This window comes from Oenanthe melanoleuca, chromosome 3 (genome assembly GCF_029582105.1).
Source record: "Oenanthe melanoleuca isolate GR-GAL-2019-014 chromosome 3, OMel1.0, whole genome shotgun sequence".
NCBI lineage: Eukaryota > Metazoa > Chordata > Aves > Passeriformes > Muscicapidae > Oenanthe > Oenanthe melanoleuca.
In genome coordinates, this window is record NC_079336.1 from 19,425,776 (window position 1) to 19,449,966 (window position 24,191).

General features: G+C 38.2%; 1 protein-coding gene across 7 annotated transcripts in view; it reads left to right on the top strand.

The window, feature by feature from the left end:
* DLGAP2 (DLG associated protein 2) overlaps nucleotides 1–24,191 on the top strand; it is a 440,625-nt gene that overhangs the window by 342,512 nt on the left and 73,922 nt on the right. For all 7 annotated transcript variants that reach the window (XM_056488339.1, XM_056488340.1, XM_056488336.1 and 4 more), the window contains one exon: nucleotides 13,409–14,478. In XM_056488339.1, the coding sequence (XP_056344314.1) occupies nucleotides 13,409–14,478 (1,070 nt within the window). The remainder of the gene's footprint in view (nucleotides 1–13,408; nucleotides 14,479–24,191) is intronic.

The window sequence follows — 24,191 nt, forward strand, 5'->3', positions numbered from 1 at the left end:
CCTATGGAGGAGTCATGAAATGAACAAGTCTTGCAGCCTTCTTGGGTATTTGGAGTTTTTTCACCCTGCTGTCCCATTTCACAGCACATTGGAAGGAGTTCAGATGTCCTGGGTTAGAATTCATCTCATCTGAGAGTTGGAAAGTATTTCAGATGTAGAAGTCTAAACTGTAGATCTCAGGACTTCTTTTAGAGTCAATGAAGAGTGATAGACTTTTCTAGGACATAGCAGGTTTGGCTTACTTTAGAAGTTAATGAAGAGTGAGATAAGTCACAATTTAGAGGTATGTCAAAATTGTTCTCCTTCCCATTTGTTTGAGAAAGAACTGCAGGATTTCTGGAACCAGAGTAAATGATATACAAGTCAATAACATTAAATGTCAGGTGTCTATAGGAGCAAGGCCCTCTTACAAAATAGGCAATCAAAGATTAATAGAAAGATATATCCTAACTGACCAATCATCCAGAACCCTGACTAGGAAGAAGATGAGGGATTAGTCAGAAATGAGAAATAGGAAAGAAAAACAGCAACAAGAACAACAAATAACAACTAGACTACAAAGAAATTAAGCTGCTTTCAAGCATTTCAACTACTTCTGGCCAAATGACTGAAAAAATATGCCAAAAGCAAGGAAAAATCTGTCCTTGCTCCTAAACTTTGTCCTTATTACAGTCTTCTGAAAATAAGTACCAAAGATTGCTAGATAATACATAGGAAGTGGTGGATGGCTTTAATATTTTCAGAAGAAAATCCTGTCCTCCTGACAGGACCTAATTACCACACTGGAGGTGGTCAAAGTAAGTGGACTGGATATCATCAGTAATGTAAAAACATATGACATCCCCTCTCCCCTAGAGAGAATCACTGGAATTGGAAAGACTTTTAGAAAAGTTGTGGGATAGTTAAATTCTGTGGAGACAAGCTCTGCAGTTACAGCTGTGTTTATGTGCTACACCTCTACAGATGGATAGGACATACCTGTCTTTCTGTCTTTGCCCCAGTGTTGTGTTCTGTCACTTGAAGATTTGTGTTCAAATCAATGAGCTGGATATATAGCATAAGTGAAAAAACTGCAAAATCTTTCTTAGACTTTGCTTTTTCATGCTTTTGGACAGGTATAAAGTTAATTATTTTTTGGAAATAAATATGATTCTGGGTGGATACTCTAATGTCAGGAATATGGAAATGGGCCCACTTCTTTTCTGTATATACATAACCCAATGATTATATCATCATTTTGTATGAACAGTCTCAATCTGACTGACTGCTAGAGACCTTCATCCCTGAAGAAAACACAGAAAGGGATTTCCTTGAGAAGTAAAATAAATTGCTCTAAGTCAAGGCAGAGTCAGGATGGTGTTCTTTGAGGTAGCTCTAACTGCAGGGCCAGTCATTATTCTAGACTCTCATTGGCCTGAGGAGCTTAAAGTTATGATCTCTCTGCTACTGAAAGATCTCTGGCTCCAGGTTCTTGTTTGTAAAATGGGTTTAGAATTTCCTAGTGAAGTTTGGGGCTTTGGTGGAGTTTAATTAATGTTTGCACAGTATCGTGCCAGAGTGAAAATGCTGAATAGTCATTAAATAATATTTTTAATAAAATTAACCACTGCCTTAATTAATTGGAAAAAAGTATCAAGGGATAGGACTGATCTCAACTCTTTCCCATATTGATTCTGTAAAAGACCTCATTAATTAAAACAGGCAGAAGTGCAAAAACAAAAACAAGCACAAAAACAAAAACAAAACAAAAAAAAAAAAAAAAAAAACACCAAAACACACACACACACACACACACACAAAAAAAAACAAAAACAAACCCTTATCCAAGTATTAACAGTCAGTTTTTGAGAACAATACTTCATAGCTTTTTCATTAACATTTATTTCTTATCACAGTTCAGGGTGTATTAGTGATACTACATTCACACTCACACCAAAACTTCCTATACTTTTCACTAGGAATATCTTAAATTAAAAACCTGATAAACCAAATAAGAAAATAAGGGTAGCAGGGCATGGTGATGGAAGCAAGAGGGAAACTGGAGTTCTTTCATTCCAAGATTTCTTCTAGCTAGTGTTTATATTATCTAGACAATATTATTGTGTTAGAAAACAAAAACATATAATGAAACTACTCTTTTCTAAGCTATCTGAAAATTTCTTAGTCTTGTTTACTTTAGGCACGTGAAGGGTAAGGCAATATTTTGCTTTAGGTGTCAAAAGCAAATAGTGCAATCTTAACAAGAGACATAGAAAAATTCTGTGTTTGAAAGGCATTCAAATAGTTAAAGAAAGATGGGATGAACTTCTCTTTAAACATATATTTTAATACGTGCACAGAGGAAAGGGGGGGAAATAGATTACTGAAAAATTTTTTAACTCCTTTATGCAGGTGAGGAAAACATTTACTTTACACAAGTTTTATAGTTAGCAGCATCTAATGTCAAGCAAAGAAAGAGACTTGCACTAAAGGCTTTTAGCCTTTTTTTTGCCTTTTCCTTTTCTTACAGTAAATTGCTGTTTCCTCTTCAGGAATGGGTATTGAGTTGATGTTAAGGAAAAGTTGAAACCTGTAAAACAGGTTGCAGTTAATAATAATGCTCTTAACATGCCCCAATTGCAAAATAAACTGTAAGGGAGTTTAAGGGCAGGTTACAAAAATGTATTTTCATTTCACAGTTGATGCTTTTGATTAATTGGTAAGGTTCAAGTGTCAGACAGTAACTCATGGTTATTCAATCACTGTTGATTGCATGATCATGCCTTTATGACCTTTTGTGTTGGAAGGAAGAAAGGACATGGCTGTTCTTGAAATGAAAACATGAATGAAGTCCTGACTTTTCAATCTGTCTGTCCTTCTACTGTATTATCCCTCCTTGCTCAGTAAAGTCAGTGTCTGAACACTTCTCAAGGGTTTTAGCTTCATGTACCAGGAACTACAGGAAATTTTCCCAAGGACAAAGGAGGGGTTGCCAGTGAGCTCTTGACTCTTGGTGCCACATCCACCCTTGGTGCACCTTCCCCCAGAGCATCCAGGGATAGTCAAACATCTGTAGACTGACTGCAGCTGGTGGGTTTCAGTCAGGCACATGGCTTGGCCATACAGAGTAGCCACTACAGTGGCACTCATCCCAGTAATCAGCAGGCACAGTAACACTGGATTAAATTCCTAGATGGGTCACAGTCTGAATGTTTCCCTGGTTTGTGACACTAACACTCAGAGGTGCACAAGTTTTATTCTAATCCTGTGGGGAACTGAAGTTGAGAGTCTACAAGAGATATGCACAAAGGATCATTGCAACCCAGTGATGTAAGGTCAAAACTCTCCATGGCAGCTCACACCCCTGCCCATGGCCTTGTCCTGAACCACACAAATAATTCATGGTAACAGAAAACTTGACTGTAGATTTCCCAAGTTAGTCCTCTAACCACAGGGCTATCTGTCTGTCTTATAATAAAAACATGTAGCCAAGTGGTTTGGTATGACAATTTAAAAGTCTTTCAGATTTACAAGGGATTTTAAATATGACGTGCCCCAATACAATTCAGTGCCATATAATTTTTTAATTGTAAGTAGATTAACAGATACTGAAAAAAAATAGCCTTTCTTATTTATCTTATTCCATCATATCTTGAAATAATTCCACTTCATATCCTTTGTTTTTCTGTACCCAAAACTGTAATGTAGAAGCTTATTGATATGATAATCAAGACTGTAGAAAACATTAATGAAATAATAGGAAATGTTTTTCAGAAAATAAATTTTGAACTTTAGATTCCTTTTAGTCATGCTTAAGAACTTATTCTGTAAATAACTTTCAGTCATACAGCAAAATCATATCATAGGGCCTGATCATATAAAAACATGCTAACTGTCCAGAATTTTAATTATAGGTTGTTGGCAACAAATGCTTACAAACAATCTGCAGATCAGAAGCTATTTCCAAAAATTAAACACCTCATAATGTCAAATAACTGCAAAAATCCCATTAGGCCCAAGGTCAATTCACAAGCAGGCGAAGATATTTGTAAGGATGTAAGAATAATCAAATTGGATATTTGTAATGAATTATTCATCCACTTCTACTACAGAATACAAAGAGGGTTATGCATTCATAAACAAATATTTCTGTTCCAAATGATTTCACATGTGGGATGTTAGCAAAGAAGGGACCTTTTCCTCTCCCTCCTGGCCTGCTGACCTCTGTAACACCTGGGTGTGTACCTGACTCACAACATTTACCTTCCCATCAGAGTGTGATGGCTGCTGCAGAGGTGAGATGATGAGGATGATGATTGAGATGAGATGAGATGAGATGAGATGAGATGAGATGAGATGAGATGAGATGAGATGAGATGAGATGAGATACCGCGTGCTTAGCCACACCTATGTTCCTCAACGAGTGTTTTCATTGTATTCTCCCTTTTCAAAAGGATAAACTGTGAAGCCTTTAAAATGTATTCCTATGTTGAGCAGCTTAAGTGATGTCCTCTTGATTTCCTCAGGAAAAAAGTTACCATGCTCTAGCTCCACATTCCTGTGGAATTCCTCCACAATTCCCATCATTGCCTGCTTAGGTTCTGTCAGGAGTGGGGCAATTTTGGCACAACCAGGGTGGTGGAGATGCTTCCAGTGTGGAGGCAAATGACAGCAGTTTTCTGCCAGAGTGCTGGGCACACAGACCCCTGTGTTCCCAAGGGAATTTGCACTGGCAGAAGCAGTGCAGCAGCATAAACATCAGCAAAGATTGCTAACACAATCCCAGCTTTCACTGCTGAGTTCAGTTGTCACCTTTCATTGTGCAACTTCACTTGTTTTTCCATCTTTTTATAATGTCATTTCTCTTCACAAGAGAACAGACAGCAGCATACTGAGATACCTTGTCTCAAACTTGCCCAGAGTGGGGGTGCTTAAACCAGCACCTGGTCCCAGGAGCAGGAGTCATCGTTTGGCCCTTCACTGCCACATGGAAAGTCTGGGTGCTAGTGATTGTGGGGAAAGGCAATTAATGTTTGCAAAGCAGGGCTCAGCCAGGCAGAAAAGAGACAGCACCCTGATTTGGAAAACTCCCAGCCCGGAGGTTATGTAAAGAGGAAGATTGTCTGCCTGTTACTATGGCAACAGGTTTAAAAGGAATCTTGTCACCAGGCTGCTATTTCTTCCTGTACCCCACAGGAAAATCAGGATGAGTCCTCCTCCATCTCAGTGGGTTGAACTGAACAGAAAAGTTCACGATACAATGGCAAAGCAGCAAGAGGCAGTGCCAAGAGTGTACACCTAAGCAGATAATGATGGACTCCAAAAAGTAAAATGATTTTTTTGAGTCAGACCATGGCTAAAACTAAAATATTTGGTGAATCAAAAGTCTGCAAGGAACCGATGCTGAAGCTAACAGAAAATCAAATCATTTTCTTCAATTTTGATAATTTAAAAGCTGAATTAATGTTTTAAAAAGGAAAATATTAAGTTAATTTTGTTCCATGGCAATGCTTTCAGTAATTAATTATTACATTATTTCTTTTCCAGAAAAGCAGTCTGTAAAATAATTTAAATCTTTAAAATATATCCATGTTTTAAAGAAATAATAAAAGGCAATTTAGAGGGAATATACGATAAATATTTTTGCTTGGATACATGAGCATTAGTTCTTGCAGTCCCCTTAGTATTGGATGGATTAAAAACTTTCTTCGTGATATATCATCATCATAAAAAGTGAACAAATTCAGAAGAATTCCAGAAACACTGAGAAAAAAAATCAGGGAAGGACATCATAGATATCAGCATTATTTCTTTTGTTTGATTTTTGTTTAAGGATTAATGATAATTATTTCTTAGTAGAAAAGAAACCCTGAGGATTTGGTGGTTCCACGCAACTGCATAGTTGGTCCAAGTGGTTTGGATCCTTGGGATTAAATTTTGGCAATTATGCCATCACAAGCTGTATTTCAAAAGAACCACCTTCCCATGTCATCATCTTTCTGACTGGGAACCCTTGCAGGTTTCTAACACATTTATTCCAGTCCAGCAAAATTGTGCATTCTGCAAAATGCAGCTCTGCTTAGAGATGATCTACCTCAAGTGACACAGGTGTCACAGGAAAAATGACCAAGAACTTTTCTCAGCAGATATTTACAACTAATCTTGGCCCCATTAAGTTAATGGGAGATTTGTAACTGCTATCAACATGACAAGGACTTCCCTTGTACTTCCAGAGTTGGGCATAGATTTCTGTGTATACCTTTGAGTTGTACCATGCAATTACTTTGGCTTCCTTTAATTGCTGAGAAAATAGTGGCAGTTTTATGACCCCGAGGGAAATGGATTGTCTCATGGCCTAATAACTGCAGGCAGCAAATTTTCATCCTTGAGGAAAGGAAATCCATAAAGCCAGGCACAATAAGGAACAAAAGAAGTTTAATGGTGTTGGGTTAGCATTTCTGCTCTGTATTTTGAAGCATTATAACCAATTGTTCAATGATATCCACATAGTGAAGCCCCGGTTGACTTCAAACAGCTGGATTTTTCCAGAAAATAAGTTTACATGTTAGTTATTTTAGGTCAGTCTAGTTCTGCTACATTCTATTTCTTTTCAAAACTTCCCTGATCATACAGATTCTGTGAAAAAATATTAGTCATAAATCATTCTGTGGCCTTACTGTGTCATAGCACTGTTGAAAGGTGAATAATGGCAATGTACTTCAAACTCGAAAAGCGCTGTGAAGTTCTGTGTGCTGCATACTAGTTGGTAGCAAGACATCACACACTTCAAACCAATGGAAATTAATTTTACACCATCCTGAGGACTCCCTGCATTGCTCCACTCCATATCCTGGAGCTTTATACAAATCCCATGTCGCCTCTCACAGATTTCTGTCTTGTTCTTTTTCATGGCATGGGCACAATATGGTAACTTTTATTCTCTCCATACAGTCCAAGGGCCAATTATTCCACCCAGATGTGAGATGTCTTCATTCCTCAAATACTGTTTCCACATTTCTTCATTTTCACATATAGCATGCCCTGTTCTCCATTCCAGGCAGTCAGTCTTGTGACCTGGCTTTAGCTTGCCCCTGATCAAGCTTTCCCCAGTTATCACAACTCTGTGCTTTCCTTCTTCCCAGTATATTTGTGCTTTGTGTCCCCCACCAGCCTGTTCCATTCCTCCTCTCTGACTATTATTCTGCACTCCTTTTATTATATACCCTTTTCTCTTATCATGCTTATTTATCTCAGAAATAAATCCCTTGAGATGTTGGACTATCAGTCCACTAATCTTTATTTGAAAGATGGATAGATTTGGAAAATTTTTGGGCTGAACAATAGGATTTGGTCCTATCAAATATTTGTTCCACATGCAGACACCTGCAGAACAGTGCTCAAAACTGACTCTACTGAATAAATTGCAGCATTCCACATGGTCATTACTTCTCCCTTTCAGTTTCCTGACTTTGCTCCAATTTGGTATGTTCTGGACTCTGGTGCTGTTCTAATGCAATTTGAATATCCATTTTTACCTAACATGGGAGTTATAAATACCATCTTACCCTTGGTCACTGTCATGTGGTTCCACTGAATTAGCTGTCAAAAACATTTTCCATGGTTTAGCAGTATCCATGTGCCTCAGATCACCTAAATATTCATTTCTGAGAAAGGTTTCTGCACTGGAGCTTGTCAGCCACAGTTTTTGCCGTAGTCAGCAGTGATAAATATCTACATGAAGGGTAGTATTCATCTGTTGATTCTGGACACATAGTTCAAGCTTCAGAAGAATCATGTCAATTTCCCAGTCAAAAATAAAACCACATCCAGACTGCGTATTTGTAGCAGTCTTTCCGGGTGTTGTTTGTAATCACACCTGTGTATCAGTTCCTATTAGTGTAGCATGGAGCTGTGATGGTGACAGTTTAACTGTATGAGCTGGACACACCCTCCAGCTCTGTTTGCACTGCTAGTCGAAACAGAGCCAGACATGCCTGCCACACAGTGTCCAGGATTCTGAATAGAATATTTGTTTTTCAGGTTTATATGTCAGAACAAACCAATCATCCACATGCAGCCTATGTGCTGTTTGAGAGCTTTGGGCATTTTGGTGTTTGGATTTAGGTCCTCAGAACCACCTACTTCTCTCCTTTGACTGTGCAGAGAGACTGAATGCATAAAGGACCTTGTTGTAACAGGGCTGTGAGAACCAATAAAGCTTGTCTTTGACGGGATGCCACTCAATGTTCAATATTTCAAATAAGCAGCCTGAATAGTTATGTAGGAATTCACAGAAAGGTCAATGCACTGCATGAAGAGCAAACACCGAAAATACAAGTTGTCTTCTAAAGGTGGAAGATGGTCACACAGTCTTTGCAATTTTATGTAAATTTTATACAGAATGTTGTTCTACATAAATAGGTTGGAAATCTCATGAGACCATAGCAGAAGCTTAAGCCATTTGCATTTTCAGACTTCTTCCTTGCATTTGGCCAATTAGTCACTCTTCACAATCCCTGCAAATACTCATTTTCAAGGCTAGAATAGAACAGAGAAAAATACTACTGCAAGTTAATGAGGAAACAGTGCTCATACTACTTAATGCAGACCTTGGACAGACATTTATCTAGCTAAAACATTTTAATTATCCATTTTCATGTTTAATGTCTACTTTTTTAATTAATACGTCAATTTTTCCAATATTTAATTTTTTATTAGTTATAGGTTAAGCTGTGTATATATTTTTCATTATGCATTTCAGCACTGATTCAGCTGCATGAAACAGCAACATGCAGCAGTCAGGTTTTGTCTATCACCTCTTTTTGAAGGCTAGGTTAGGTATCTCTTTTCAGCAGTGCATTTTCCTGGTTACACTAGGCAGAAGAACTGTTCCTTCTTCAATGAAAACAGCACAGATGTTTCAGATGGGAAAGTAGTTTACTGATAAGCTGATAAGGTTAAAGCAATTCAAATTTCTCAAGAGAACGAAAATTGAAAAAAAAAAAAAAATCAAATTTAGGCATCTTTTAGTAATTCCAGAGAGTATTATCATACCCTGAAAGCTTGCTTCTAATATGCAACACACAAAAAGATTTTTGGAGACATGCACTTCTATTGAATGTCAGAGAAGTTTCTGTGTTTTTATATTGATGCTCTTTAGCCAAGAGCAGTGTTCCAGGAACTCTAGAAATGCATAGCTCTTATGTTTCATTACTTAGAGGGTTTTTGCCTTCTGACCTAGAACATTAGTGCAATTATAATTTGTTATTTCAAACATTTCCAACCAAATTTCTTGGTCCTTGATATCAACTAGCACAAGGAAAAATCTTGGATGATCTATAAATTGTAGCCAGGTCCCAAGCATAGGCACACCAATGTCTGCTTGGAGCAAGAGAGCAACTCTTAGAAAGTGCAGAACTGAAAATAGGAGAACAAAACCAGGCCATGACATGGCACAATGGGGAAACAGTTGAAAGAGATAGGAAGGGATGCAGAAATCCTTCCATCTGCCAAGGTTAAAGGTTGACATATCTGTACAGTACTCTCTGAAAAAGAAGTGCTGTAAGGGATTTTCAGGGTTTTGGAATCACTGGATTCTCTGACATAACAGCCAGTGTCTTGTTCTAGGTCCACCCCCAACCCCAGTCTTTAAGTACTATCTGACTATCCACTGAAGTTATTTGGAAAATTCCATTTTGCTCAGATGAAACAGTAAATAAGCCATTCATTCCTATGCTTTCATATTTTTCTCTGTTCCTATCCCTTTATCTCTTTGTCTGCTTTAGGTTATGTTTATTTGTTCTTCTGTCTCCCTTTAGGTCTTTAGCTCTGATGGTGCCATTTTATGTTTTTAGAGTGATTACCCAGAGCAACATAGGAGCTGCTGTAAAAAAAAAAAAGAAACTTCAAGATATAGACTAAAACTTCAGTCCAATCTGTCATTATTTGATCTATCAAATATGTAACTATTTAATTATACCAAAATATTAAATGTCTTTTGAAAGGATTGAGAAAAAAAATATTACTGTAGTTTTATGAAATTTTATTAATCAGCTGAACTGTGGTCACTGACCATAGACTTTCACCCCCTTGGAAATTCTAGGAAAGTATGTTAGCTTAGTAGAATTTTAAGCTAGCACATTTTTCTTGGCAGGCTAAGAGCTAGCACATGGGCAATTACACTGCTCTGGTACCACACACTAATTCATTCAGCCACAGCTCAACTATTTCTTCAAGCACTTCAGTCTCCTAAAGAAAGTTGACTGAATAATACAAAGCACAAATTACTTGATAAATTTATATATTGTATTTCAAAATTCTGAATAATTTTCAAAAGGTTTGTATGAATAAGTAGTTGTGTCCGGGATAAAGAGCAAGTTTGATGTCCTAGATAGACAAACCTGTTTGTAGTAATAAATCTAAATTATGCACATGTAAGTAATTTGGGAGTTTATCTAGTTTTAGTTACTCTCTATGACAGAGTTAAGAGGGGGCAATTACTTCTGGAAAACTACTTTTTAATGTTTTAATTATTTTGATTACTCTTAAAAATACCTATAGCAGTTTCTATCTACTGTGTTTCAAACAAAAATAATTCAGACATTCCAGGTAGCACATAAAATGCTATATGAAAGCATGCTATGCGAAAGCACCACACAGAAAATTGTATTTTTCTATAGCTGCAATGAGCTGGAATCACAGGGAGCCATGAGGGACAGAAAAGCTGTTTTTAGATTATCAATTGCAGTGCAGTCAAATCATCACATCTCATATTCCTAGGTGTATAACAGGATGAAAATGTTTGAAGCCTTCTGGGCTATGTTTGATGTTGCATGAGGCCTAAAGAAATCACCAGAGACTAGCAATTCTGTGCTCAAGAACTCATTCAAAATTAGTTTCTTATTCTTGTTCTTTCATTCTGGATCTCTGCCATGCCCTTACATTTTTTTGTCTAAACACATTGGTGAGGCATAGTACAAGTTATATTCATTCACAGATGTGCAAGATTGTGATGAAAAGGCTTGGGGTTGACTCTCATCATGCTGTTAGAGTGACAGAAGAGTTTCCTTCCACCACCCTCTGGCTCACACCTCTGTGAACATCAATATCAGAAAATCCATGAGCATTTTGGAAAAAGTTTCCTTTATGTCAACTTCCTATTTCTGTAAAAGGAGAACAGTACCTTCCACATAGAATCAAGAATATTTTGGGTTGAAAGGCACCTTTAAAGGTCATCTAATCCAACCTCCCTGTAATAGGCAGAGTTATCTTCAACTAGATCAACCTCTTCCAGTATTTTACCATCTTCATTGTAAAAATAACTTCTTCAGTCTATGTAATCTCATGGGTTTGTAAGAACTGTGGTAGTAATCTCTGTCAAGTGCTTTGGGAACCCTTTATTGGAAGTACAGAATAAGTAAATTCAGCATATGGTCCATTATTATTCCCCTGATAATGCTTGGTAATATACTGGATAAAGTACCACTTATTACAGGACTACTTATGTGGCTGAATTCCAAAGCACTGCCATGTCTGTATATAATAAAAATTACGTCATCTCAAAGAAACAGTTATATTTCCTTCCTGTAACAACATTTATCCAAGGTATTATAACCTAAATAGGACAACAGACTGAGTAATCAGCAGTAATAAGATTTTATTTTAATGTGATAATAGCCAGGAATTAAGTAAAAGAAACAGACAGGAAAACAAAATAGAAGCAGAAAAGGATATCTGCACAGACCCATCAGTTTGATGCCATGATAAAGTATGGAGGTGCCATTTGTACCCTTACATCCATCTTTGACTTCAGTGTGGCATCATTGTGCCTAGGCTGAAGAATACTTCCCTGTTTATTGGTTTAATGCTGCATCCATTTTAAAATGTTGTCAGCAACTCTGTTGAAATTAAGGTGCAATAAAATTATCAAAGCATCTCCCACAATAGGAAATATACAGCATTTAGGTTATGAGATAGCTGATGCTAAAGACTTGCAACCGATTGCCTTATGTACTGAAGGTATCATGAAGTAACACATATTAATTGAATAAAATTAGAGAGATATGAGTATTGATCTGTTTCATGACCATATCCAGGCACTGAGTTTTCACCAACAGTGGAAATGTGATTTAGAACAGCTTTGTCATATGGTTAGAAACCGTTCAAAGTACTGCCAATTACTGTGTTATCTCTACAGCCTGGTTTCAAGTGTCTGGTTAATAAATATTCACTGGCTTCCATTCTGGTTGAGACCTGCGACTTCTTTGTATCAACCACCTGTGCAAGATTATTTAGATTCTTAGAGCAAATTTGCAGAAAGGCTGTGCTAAGTGGGTTGTATAAACACACATCTGTCTTATCCTCTAAAGGATTATCTTGCATTTTATCTCTTTGTCTGCTATTGAAATGTTTCTTAAATAAGCTGAAATTGAACAGGGAAAGTGAATGAGAAAATCAAATTGAAGTATTTCTGGGGTTGTTTTTAATTTTCTGTTTGTAACATTTGACAGCTGCAAGAAATTGCATGAGAGAAAAAAAAAATCAAAGGCTTAAGTATCAAAATCTTTGCTTACAAGCTACTCTTATTTAGCAATCATGCTTGCATAATAACCACAACTTGGAGCACATGATTCATAGGAACAAGTAATCAAGTATATAAAACCCCATAGCTTGTACCTAAATATATTTGTTTTTTTCAGAAATAACTTAGAGTCATTAAGTAAATATTTTGTAGTGTGGTCATAAAAAGGGGAAAACTGCCTAATAGAGAATACTCTACATGTATGGTAATAGCAATAATACTTCTGGACTAAGGATAACAGATGTTTAAATAGTATGAAATGCTTATTGATAAACTGCTTAGCAATAAAAAAACAGTTTTATTTCAGCACGTTCATATTTTTTCTTCTTGCTGTTTATTATTTTCACTTATGAAGAGTGAACTTAGGATCATGAAGCTGAGATTCATTGAAGAAAATGAAGTTCAATTCATGGTATACAAAAATGGCTCCATGGAGAAAGGATACATGTAATATATCCAACTGTGAAACCATCAATATAGAAACTAGACCCATGTAACTTAAATGATTAGCCACAAAGTCTGCCATATGAGCTATAAATATTAAATAATACATTGAATACTTGAATGTATCCATTAGATTTGAGTAAATTTATACAATTAATAGCTTCATAACATCTATAATTATTAGCAGACAATTTTGCAAAGAGAAAGGAGGCTGTATTCACCCCGTAGTTTACTCATAGTGAACAATTTTAATCAGTTTTTAAATGGTGGAAGAAATTTCACAAATGGTGAGACTTTCTACCAAGGTCTCAGAGAAAAAATGTTTCATTTTTCAATATACTTGGAATTTTCAGGTTAATCTTTTAATCAGACACATAACACAGGTTTTATGTGTTCTCATGACAGACCAGCAGTACTCATGGTCGCCTTCTCAGCACTTCAATGAAGAAAGATACTCTCCTGCTCCGAGGAATATGAAAGGATTATCTGGTAGTCGCAATCAACCACAGTTATGTTCAGCTCATACTTGTGGCTTAGCATCCCCTGAAGATTGTGAGCATACCCACGACCATATCCACCATGGGCAGGAGCCAAGGCCGTCGTATCTTCTCAGCCCCACGGAGAGTTGCCCGCTGGACCACCACCGTTGCTCCCCCCGCAGCTCCATCCATTCCGAGTGCATGATGATGCCCATGGTAATGGGCGATCACATGTCAAGTAGCACTTTCCCCAGAATGCACTACAGCTCTCATTACGACTCCAGAGACGACTGCGCCATGTCTCACGGTAACCCCAAGATTAACCGTATTCCTGCAAATCTTTTGGACCAATTTGAGAAACAGCTTCCTCTCCACCGGGATGGCTTTCATACCTTACAGTACCAGCGGACCTCAACAGCTGCGGAACAGCGCAGCGAGAGCCCGGGAAGGATACGCCATCTCGTTCATTCCGTCCAGAAACTGTTTACTAAATCTCATTCTCTGGAAGGATCATCCAAGGGCAATGTTAATGGAACAAAGGGAGACAGTCGAGGGGACGATCATCATCATGGGCACCATTCCAAGCACAGCAAAAGGAGTAAAAGTAAGGAGCGAAAACCAGAAAGCAAGCATAAATCTGGAATGAGTAGCTGGTGGAGCTCTGATGATAATTTGGACAGCGATAGCACTTACCGAACCCCTAGCGTGGTAAATAGGCACCATGCAGATCATATATCCCATTGCTATCCTGAGGCACTCCAGGGGCATTTTGGGGATCTCTCATTGAAGACTTCCAAAAGTAACAATGATGTGAAGTGTTCGGCTTGTGAAGGGCTACCAATGACCCCTGATAGTAAATATATGAAAAGGAGTTCTTGGTCCACGCTTACAGTGAGTCAGGCTAAAGAAGCTTATCGCAAATCATCACTGAACTTAGATAAGCCTCTGGTTCATCAGGAAATCAAACCTTCCTTGAGGCCGTGCCATTACCTTCAGGTAAGAGGAAGATTTTCTTGAGATTTTTAATGAAAAGAGCATCACAGTATATGCCATAGTCATCATAAAAAATATACAAAGGTACCTCTCAAAGAATTTCTGTATGGCTCTTCTAATGCAGATTTCAGATATTTCATTAAAGTGAGAAATCTCTGCCTTTTGTCTTTGTTTATAGACCACAGATTAAAAACTATAAAACAGGTGTGATATAAATTAGTTTCATGTCAGTAGATGTGTTTTCATCTTTGGAATCCACGCTGAACACCTTGATGAAATATATATACTGCACTACAAAGGGAGCAGACCTCTCAGCAGTCTGAGAGCTAGAAAAAGGCTTTCAAACACATCTATGAATGAATGGTTTTAAAAACAGGCTGTGGGGAATCCTATTTTTGTGTTCTTTTATTCCTTCTCTCCATGTTTTTGTAAGTAACAAAAGAATGGATTTACTGGCGTACCAAACTGCTTTGTTGTGGTGATGATCAGCCACATATTTATTTTTAATGATTGGATTGCCCAGGATCATATTGAACTGAGCCTCTTTTGAAGCCATCCTATAACAACAGCTGTTTAAAGATACATGGGTACCTCAGAAAGAGAGATATTTCAGGCCTGGGCCTCAGACTGGTTTTGATGGTGTTCTGCACAGGTTTTCTCTTGCAGCAACAAAGAAGCTCCCACTTTCTCCTACATTTAAATTTTAATACCCTCTGCTTGGTGCCATTTGCCACCCCAAAGTCATGCTAATGTAACTACTTATCATGCTGCAAAATTACCCGGATTATAAAGTGACATGGGTTTAAAAAATACTTTCCAAAATACTATTTTTAGACATTTGCATAATTTACCTGGCCTATGTCCAGCTCAGTCCCATCACAAGTGACATAAGCACATCAGGTTATACAGAGAGCTCTAGTGGGTGCAGAGCAGAAAGGAGAGAGTACTCAGAGGAGAACTTCAGGCTGCTTTGTCACCGGAAAAAATGTAGTATATATAAATATTCCTTTAGTAATTTGTACTAAGTATAGCCTGCAAAGTCCACATTGTTCTGAGCACGTTCTCTTCTATTTCTTTTTAAGGAACTCCTTTTCTCCAGAACTTCACCAATTCTCACATTAACCTGAGGAAATATCTAGTCCAGATCTAATTTGGAGATTATCAGTTTCTCTGGGCCCTGCAGAAATGACTGTACTTCTGTGCAGCTCCTCTCAGAGCTATAGGTGTCCAATAGCAATGAGTCACACTTGAAGAGCCAGATCTTTTCAAATGCTTATGCAGACATCCAGGATCAATCTTCCCTACTGAAACAGGGAAAGTTTCTGATTGCAGAGAAAGGAAAATAAATTGCAGCCCTCAGAGCATTACCATGCAAATTGATTCCAATCTAGACTGACAGCTGTGGTATTTTATCATATCCAAGTACATTCTCATGTATGTAAAATAGACTGCACTTCCCTGGGAGTTTTTGATCTAACTGAAGGAGCCAGAACTGAAAGTGCGTCATGTGCAGAGACTTCCACTCTGTGTGAAGTGTCTGTGTTCTAAAACCATGCATACAGCTGTGACTTACAGAGAAGTTTAGGTAAGACTAGTTTTTTCCTTCCCATTACATACTTCTACCCTGACAATTCTGGTTCCTCTACAGTTCCTTTGGATTTAGTGCTTTCCTTTTCAATCACATTTAATTCCTTCTTCCCCATTCCTCCACTCCTACATTTCATTTGTCTTTGCAGAAGCCATCAATTTTTGCTTTCCATTGGCCTTCTCCTTAGTCCCAGCTTATATCAGCATCGTTAAGTGAATGTGAAAGATTCAGCTCACAAACTAACCTGGCTATCACTAAGTTTTAGTTCAAGCCCAGTGATAAGCCTAGAGGTCAGAAAAGCACACTTCTTTACAGTCATTTTTTAATGCTTTTTGTGAATTAAGATTACTACAGAAAGGAATTTTCATTCTGTAATTATGCAGGTTTATCCAGCTTAAAATCTAGGAGATGTGAATTCAAATTTTTGCTGCACAGAGACTTTGTGATCTTTGTTTTTAAGACTCTTTAAAAATGGGATAGTACCCATTTCCTATTCACAGAGATCCTATAATGGAAATATGTTAAGAGTCAAGTGCTCAGTTACTACCACAGGGAATCTATACTTGTGTCCAAACCAATAATACAAAGAATTCTATAACAGAAATATTCTCATTAAAAAATACTAAAATAAACCATATGTTCCATTATATCAGAATGTGCCATTCAGAGCATAGATATCCTTCAGACTGAGTGGCTGGTTTATTCACAAATTGAGGGGACTCCATTCTGTCAATGTCTTAACTAAATGCTTGGTTTTGAAACTTCTACTTTGAGGGATGTTGGGCTGTCTCTATGTAATTATTAAGAACAGAAATATGCCCCATTATTAGCTCTGCCAGGAACTTTCTTTCTGACCCAGGAAATGTAATTTATTAATTGCTGCACACCTCAATTGCTCTATCTGAAAAACTGAGGAAGGATATTTGACTTTTCTTATGGCAGTGTAAGCAGCATCACTGAATAACAATTGGATAAAAATAACCATTAGGTTCAGAAAGTAGAAAGGTAGAGAAACATTTCAGAATCCATACCCAGGAGAGTTTACTGCCTTGTTCAAAAGTAGATGGCTATGAGAATTCAAGGGATTATGGTGTGCAGCAGCAGATTTCCCTGAGGTGCACAAGTGAACAGATCAGCATAAAACCCCAAGGCCTTTCACAGGGTCTCTGTTTTTAAAGTGATATTAAATACATTTGCCCTGACTGATGTCAGCTATATTTTTTTAATTCTTTTTATAATAAAAGTGTGAAATTATAGTCCTTCTATAAATACACAAATAGGTAAGCATTCCTCAGAATAACAAAAATTAAATTTCTATGTTGATATATTAATAGTATCAATTTATTTATATTAATATATGGCTTTTGTTCTACTACCTAGTTATATGAGGTTTCTCTATAGCAAACTCACTTTTCTATCTACTGGTTTTCTTCCTATAACTTTTTTCAGTATCTGCATGAAGTATTTCTACTTCTGTTTTCCACTGTGTCTTTTGATATGCAGAATCTCAAACTGAAAGTTCATGGCAGTCTTAGGCCTGTGCTTGAGACCTTGTTTTTTGTCTTATGATTCTGGGCTTCCCCTTGCCTCACACCTTAATTACTGAACTTCTTTTCCTTCAAACTGAAACTCTGAAGAGTGAATTTAGGAATTTTCTGTCTAGAAAGGAAGCTGCTCGCAAAGTAACGAGTGCCTGGAAACAGGAGATGACACAAAGGATTTTGAAGGTGTCTGCTCATTTTATGCTTCAGTCATGTCCTAGAGTTGAAAGCAAGTATTTCTTTAACGTGGTAAATCTCCAAGCCTAATCTCTGGCTCCTCTTTTAGGTTTTCACATTCCCATCTCCCTGCAGCTAAGGCATCTCCTTGGAATGGGAGTGTGTGCTGTAAGTCAGAGGTGTAAGTCAGGTGCCTTTTTCAAGCATGGATGGTCATGTAGTCCTAAAGTGGATGGTTTGACAGTAGTAAATTAGTAGAAATAAAGCAGTATAAAGTCGTGATTGTTTTTCTCATTTAAAACCCAGATCAGATTTGCATCACTCCTTCTACAGTGGAGGTGATGGGAACATACAGGGACAAGGGAGAGGGGAAGAGTGAGAAGCTCATTTGAGAGGGCTGTAATGTCAATCAGTTGATCAACTACTACCTCAAGAGCAGAGGGCAATCATTTGTAACTGTACATTAACAGCATTTATCAGACCAAGTCTTGTGATTGATTAGCTGCAGTTATTATGTATGGGACTTTAATTTCTATTTCGAATGCAGACAAATTGAGCATTTCAGTGCATTTCTGAGCACCAAACACTCTGCCATCTCAATCAGCAGGCAAAACAGCCCAAGTAGAACATATATGCACACTTTTGTATAGTTTTAGCCATAGTGGCTGCTCCTCTTTTCCAAGTCATTTAAATTTTAACATAAAATATGTTAAGAAAAAGATAAATGAGCTGTGAGATCTCCTCTGCTTTCATCAGCTGTTCTGGCTAATTAGGTTTCACACGTGTACAGTGCAATGACTTTGATTAATTCCACTCTGATATGAGTGCAAGCATAGGAGCAAAGATTTTTAACAGAAAAAAGAAAATTATATGAACCAGATAACTGTGCTGAAAGGATGTGCACAAAAGAGTCACTTAGGTTTCCAGAACTGAGATAACTTTGAATGCTAGTTAAAGAAAAATAATTCTTACAATAGAGCTAAAAGATAAGCAAGGGCATCACACTCACCATGACTGTAGTTCTGGAGCACAGTGTGATGTGTCACTGATTAATATTCCTTCCTCACCCATTCAACAGCCTCCAAAGCAGCAAGCAATTGGGGTAAACATACCACAAGGTACAGTGAATGAGTCAGCACTAAAAATGGAAATAGAATGTTGTTCTAAAAATGGCTTCAACCCACTCCTGTCTTCCCAGTGCATTTAAGAACGAGCGTCATCGGTTACAGCAGAGGCACTGCTAAGCATGTGGATAATAATGTCAGCTGGGAACTCTACAGAATGAAAGAAAAGCACAGAGTTGGTCTTCCTAAAAAAGAAAAAAGCAGCAGTTTTGAGAAAGCTCTTTGCTGATTTAAGTTAAGGCTACATGGAGAAAATCTTTGAGTACAAGCTAATGGATAAATAGGCCTTAAGCCCTCAGTTACCTTTTCCCAGGAACTCTACTGTATGAGTGTGACAGGACAGGTTCCCACAAATGAAACCAGTGCCCTTGTGAGGCACACCACTGCTTAGCACTCTGCCTCTGGTTTGCAAGGACAGACAGGTTTGAACTCAATGAACTCTTCTCAGCACTTCATCTTTGTGAAACTAGATTGTTTGCTTGACATAAAACCCATGCATGAACTACAGAAACTACATCCAGTCCCCTAGCAGTAAGTGCACACTGTGGAGCTAGGCAGAGCCAGCAGAGATTTGATACTCACCTCCAATTCACTATCACCCACGCTGCCTTCACAATGATTTATGACCATCCACCACTCAAGAATTAACTGGGCTGTTTCCACAGCAGGAAAAGCTAGTACAGACAGTAGGGTAGCAGGGCAGTCTGCATCCTAAATCAGCATGGAGGAATGCTGTACCATTTGGTTTTCTACAGCCCATTACAGTCCCACAAGGACGTCTCAGCCATTCCTACGCCTTCCCAGTCAGCAGTGGAGATGTGCAAGACAAACAGGTAGTGCTCAGACAAAAAGGGAAATGAAGGGACAGTTTTTGCCTATGGTCCATTCACAGCGTTAATGTCAGCCTGCAACATCTTGTGGAGCATTAAATAAAAAGGAGTAATAAAGCTTACCCTTCCCTTTATTTACAGAATGCTGATGGGTTTGTGTATCACAGATCCCAGAAACCTATCTACCCCTCCCAAGGGAAAAAAATATAGAAAAAGAAAAATTAAATAAATACATTCAATCAATGAATTGTAACGCAAAGCTCTGACCAAACAGCTGTCTTAAATCACTGGTATCTTGAATTACTGTGTCAATCAGTGATACAGTGCACTGCTTCCATGCTCATGTACTAGGATCCTCATATTGGATACAATAAATTACTGAAACTTTTTTCCAAATGAGAGTAGTAAGATTTCAGAGTTATTATTTTCTTAAAGCTGCCAGAACATGTCCCTGTTACTGTGGAAATGTCAAAGCTGTGAGTAGAAAAGGGAGGCCGTGATCCCACTGCCCTTTAATCAGGGGGAGTTGTCCTCCTTTATGATGTTAGAAGTGTGTTGCCAAATTGTTTTTCAGTGTTCACTTCACTGAAGCTGAAGGGTGACCTTTGCAGTTGTTAGTCAAAGGTGTCACTGGTTCTGAAGAAGTTTTCATACAGGAGTACCTTGCTATTACATACACTCAGGCCATCTCTTGAAGGAGACTGCAGGAACACACCCTTGGGGCTGTAATGACTGCACACTCTCCTAGGGCACGGGCTTGCTGCCTGGGGCACACCCAGCTCCTCTCCTGAGCACTCCATGCCATTTTTCCTGCAAGGATGTGACTGAAAAAATGGTCAAGTATTCACAATATTGCTTTGTTTTTGTTTTTGTTTTTTTATGTTTGGCCATCTTACAGTGCTGTGATTAAAACTTGTTTTTTAAAGTGGAATTGCAAATGTATTTAAATAGCTCATTGTCCATATGGACAGGTTTCCTGGTACTTTGGTAGGGAAACACTTTTTGAAAAGTATGCAGATAGTTAACCATTGTGTAGTAGATAGACAGGGAAAAAATACTTATTTTGCCCTGGAAGCTAGATAATTGCAGTCATCTGGACTTAACTCTTCAAACATTACATCAATCATTAGTTAAAATCAGAAAAAAGTGATAAGAGGCAAATATAGCTATTAAATAGCCTTAAAATATTTGAGTTTTAAAGACCTACTGTTTTTTCGGTAGTAGACCTGTAACAAACTGAAAGAAAAAAAAGTTATATCGTTTCCTGCTTCAATTTAATAAAATGCTGTTTACCACAGGCCAGTTTCTGAGTCAGCCCTGCATATGCTGCCTTGTAGGTTCATCCCTCTCCAGCCTTATAATAACTCTGCAAAACTGGAGACCTTGCCCCTTAGTCTCTGTGGTTTCAGAGGTGCTGTGCATTGTAAGTTTGTTGGGAGCACCTCTCCTTTTCTTCTTTTTATGGTCTTTTTTTTTTCCTCTTACTTTATACATCCGTAATCTTGAATGGTCTGTGGGGTCTTTCCAGACTCAGAAAAACTTGTGGTCAGCTTCAGGTGCTGCTGTTGTTCCCCCCTGGGTCTCATCTGCTGCCTGCCAGTCAGACAGCCAAGCTAGCAAGTGAATTCCTGGCTCCCTTTCACCTGTAGTAAGAGACAGCTGCAATCCTGTTTTGGTCTTTAGCCTTTTGATGCTTGATTTTAGCAGAACATGCATTTAATTCAATTTATAGAAAAGGATTTTAAGGAAAATGTAACTATGAGCTGGCCCAAAAAGACAAAGACATAAAAATAAATTCTGGATGCAAACTATTTTTCTTGGCAGAAAAGCAACTTGTTGTGGCACGCTGCAAAGTTCCAAGTTTTGATCTTTGATATTTCTGTGAATTTCTACTAGGAAAATAATTGCTACCTTATGCTACATCTATTCTATCAAATTACAGTGCCAGGATGGTTTCCTTGGCACTGCATTCTGATCCTCAATACTGTTACATGGCTCAGCAGGTCTCAGGCATTTTTTCATCCAAGCTAGCCAGATTTTTCCTAAACTCGCTCCGGAGCACTCTTGGTTCAGAATTTAGCACAGGCCAGGGTGTGTTCCTGGTAGTGACACTTTTTCAGAGGTAAGGATTGCTCCACAGCATGGGAGTGAAGTGCTGCAGGGCAGCACCTCCAGGCAAGACAGGGGTCTTTACTGAGCTGTGTTTGCCCAGCCCTAAGGCAATCACCACCCCTCTGGCATCCTTCTGTCCCCGAGTTCTTATGGCTGTGCAGCAGCACAGTGAGTCACCAGCTCAGCGGAACACTTACCTTTACTATCCTTATTACTGTTGTTAGGACAATTTTTCAGGTAGCACTTTAGGTCATTTGACTAGCATTGCTTGAAAAGCTGAACAGTGCTTAAGGAAAACTTGCCCCACTGAAGTTAATGGTAATATAATTTTAAAGTGGCTTGAGCTGACCACAAAGCAGTGTCCTTGATCACATACAAAAGGAAATATGCAGCCAACTGAAATAGAGGTTTCTTGGTTGAAACTCTGCTGGTTTTGTGTCTTAGACTGAGAGACTATAACAGGTTCTCATTAGAGGCCAAGCCCTCTCTTCAGTCCAAGTTCACCTTCTATCAAAGCTCTGGCACAAGATCTCAGTGAGCTTAGCAAGCTAAAATCACCCACAGTGTGGACAAGCCCATGACTGCTGTCTGACTGCACCTTGCTCCACCATGTCAAAACAACACAGAGTCCTGAGGGTCCCAGAGAGACCCAACAACACAGCAGAGGATTTGCAGGTGGCTGAACTGCAAGGATCTGTGCCATCAATATGAGCACAGATGCTAATGGGGTGGGAACTTGGCCCACTTTCATCCAGATAGTATAAACAAAACCACAAAGTCCTCACAACACCAATTACAGTATTTAGCCATACTCGAGTTATAATTCACATTGTTGCTGGAGAACCAGTTGGGAAACATAGTGCTGGTTCTTTCCTTTTTTTTTTTTTTTTTCCTTTTTTTTTTTAATTCATCACTTTTGAGATATGCTTTATAAAACATTTTTTAAGTGAAAAGAGCAGAACTTCTTAGGAAACACAGAAGCAATTTTAGTACACTGGACAGAAATCTTTCCATGGAAGGTTGCTTAGTGCAGTTTGCTTGGAACTCCACATGAGAGAATAAAATCAGGCAATAAATAATGCTGACAATGATTTTCCTATTTGAACATCTCCCAGCTGGAACAGTATGTTTGTGTTCTGTGATATGCATGGGTGTCCAGATTATTACCAAATCCCAAATTCCTGAACTCATTTTCAACCCAATGTAAAGCATAGATTGTTTGGGATCTACATTATTTCCTTCCTCTTTCTGTAGTACTCTGGCTGTTCAGAGCAAAGCCTGGAGAGAATGGCTGGCAAGGTAAAGATGACTTGTTTTCTCAGATTAGCTCCTGCCTTGATGGACAGTGGCAACACACCTTCAGGAATGCTGCAAGAACTCTCTGTGCTTCTGAGCTGTCAAGTTCAAGGAGTAGAGGGTGGCATGTGAAAATTAAAGCTAATTACAAAGAATGATATTGTTAGGGGTGAGGAGGAGTCCCTGGCATGTTTTGTAGAGATTTTTCAATGACTTCATTGCATAATTCATGTTCTTTGCACAATGAATCAGCACATTAAAAAAAAAAAAAAAAGCCACACAGAAGAAACTAGTCTAAAATGTGCCCTGAGAATTGTGGTGAGTTGTAGACACAAGGTTAGCTACTGAGGAAAGAAACTTCTCATTTCTGCTACTGCACTTTTCCCTCCTGCAGAAATCCTAAGCAACATGGTCTAGAATCCACAGCCAGTAAATGGGGGAATGTCTTAGTGCCATTAACTTCAGAAAAATATTCTTGTAATGGCTTGGTGCTCCTTCTTGAGTGAACTTTTTGAAAACATTCCCATCTCCCAATGTAGTATCAAGGAAACTTTCTAACATTGCAAAAAATCATCTCTGTCTGCTCTCCAAGATTGTCATTTACATCCATCTACTTGCAGCTGTGCACAAAGGCTGTTTTTCTGAGGCTCTTGAAGATGTGATCTAGGAGAAAAACTCTTACCTGCATTTCAGATTGTGTCATCTTCTTGATCAGGCTGAGAAAGCATAAAATTGCAAAAATTATATATCTCCAACAGAGTGTTTCATATCTTATCCTTCTTCATGTCATATATAGTCTAATTCCATGTGCAGACAGCTTCTACCAAAATGTGAAATTTGTATTACTAAAATAAGATTTAGGTAAAAATCAATATTTCAGCTAATTTTATATCTGCACAGTAATTAAATTTCACAGAACTCCTATGAGGTAGGTAATCCTCACTTTAACCTTTGGGAATGAGAAATATGAAGTGATAGTCATCTCCCTCAGCTGAAGCCCTTTATTTAGAAGAGTTTCATTTTAGATAATAAAGTAATCAGCAGTTTT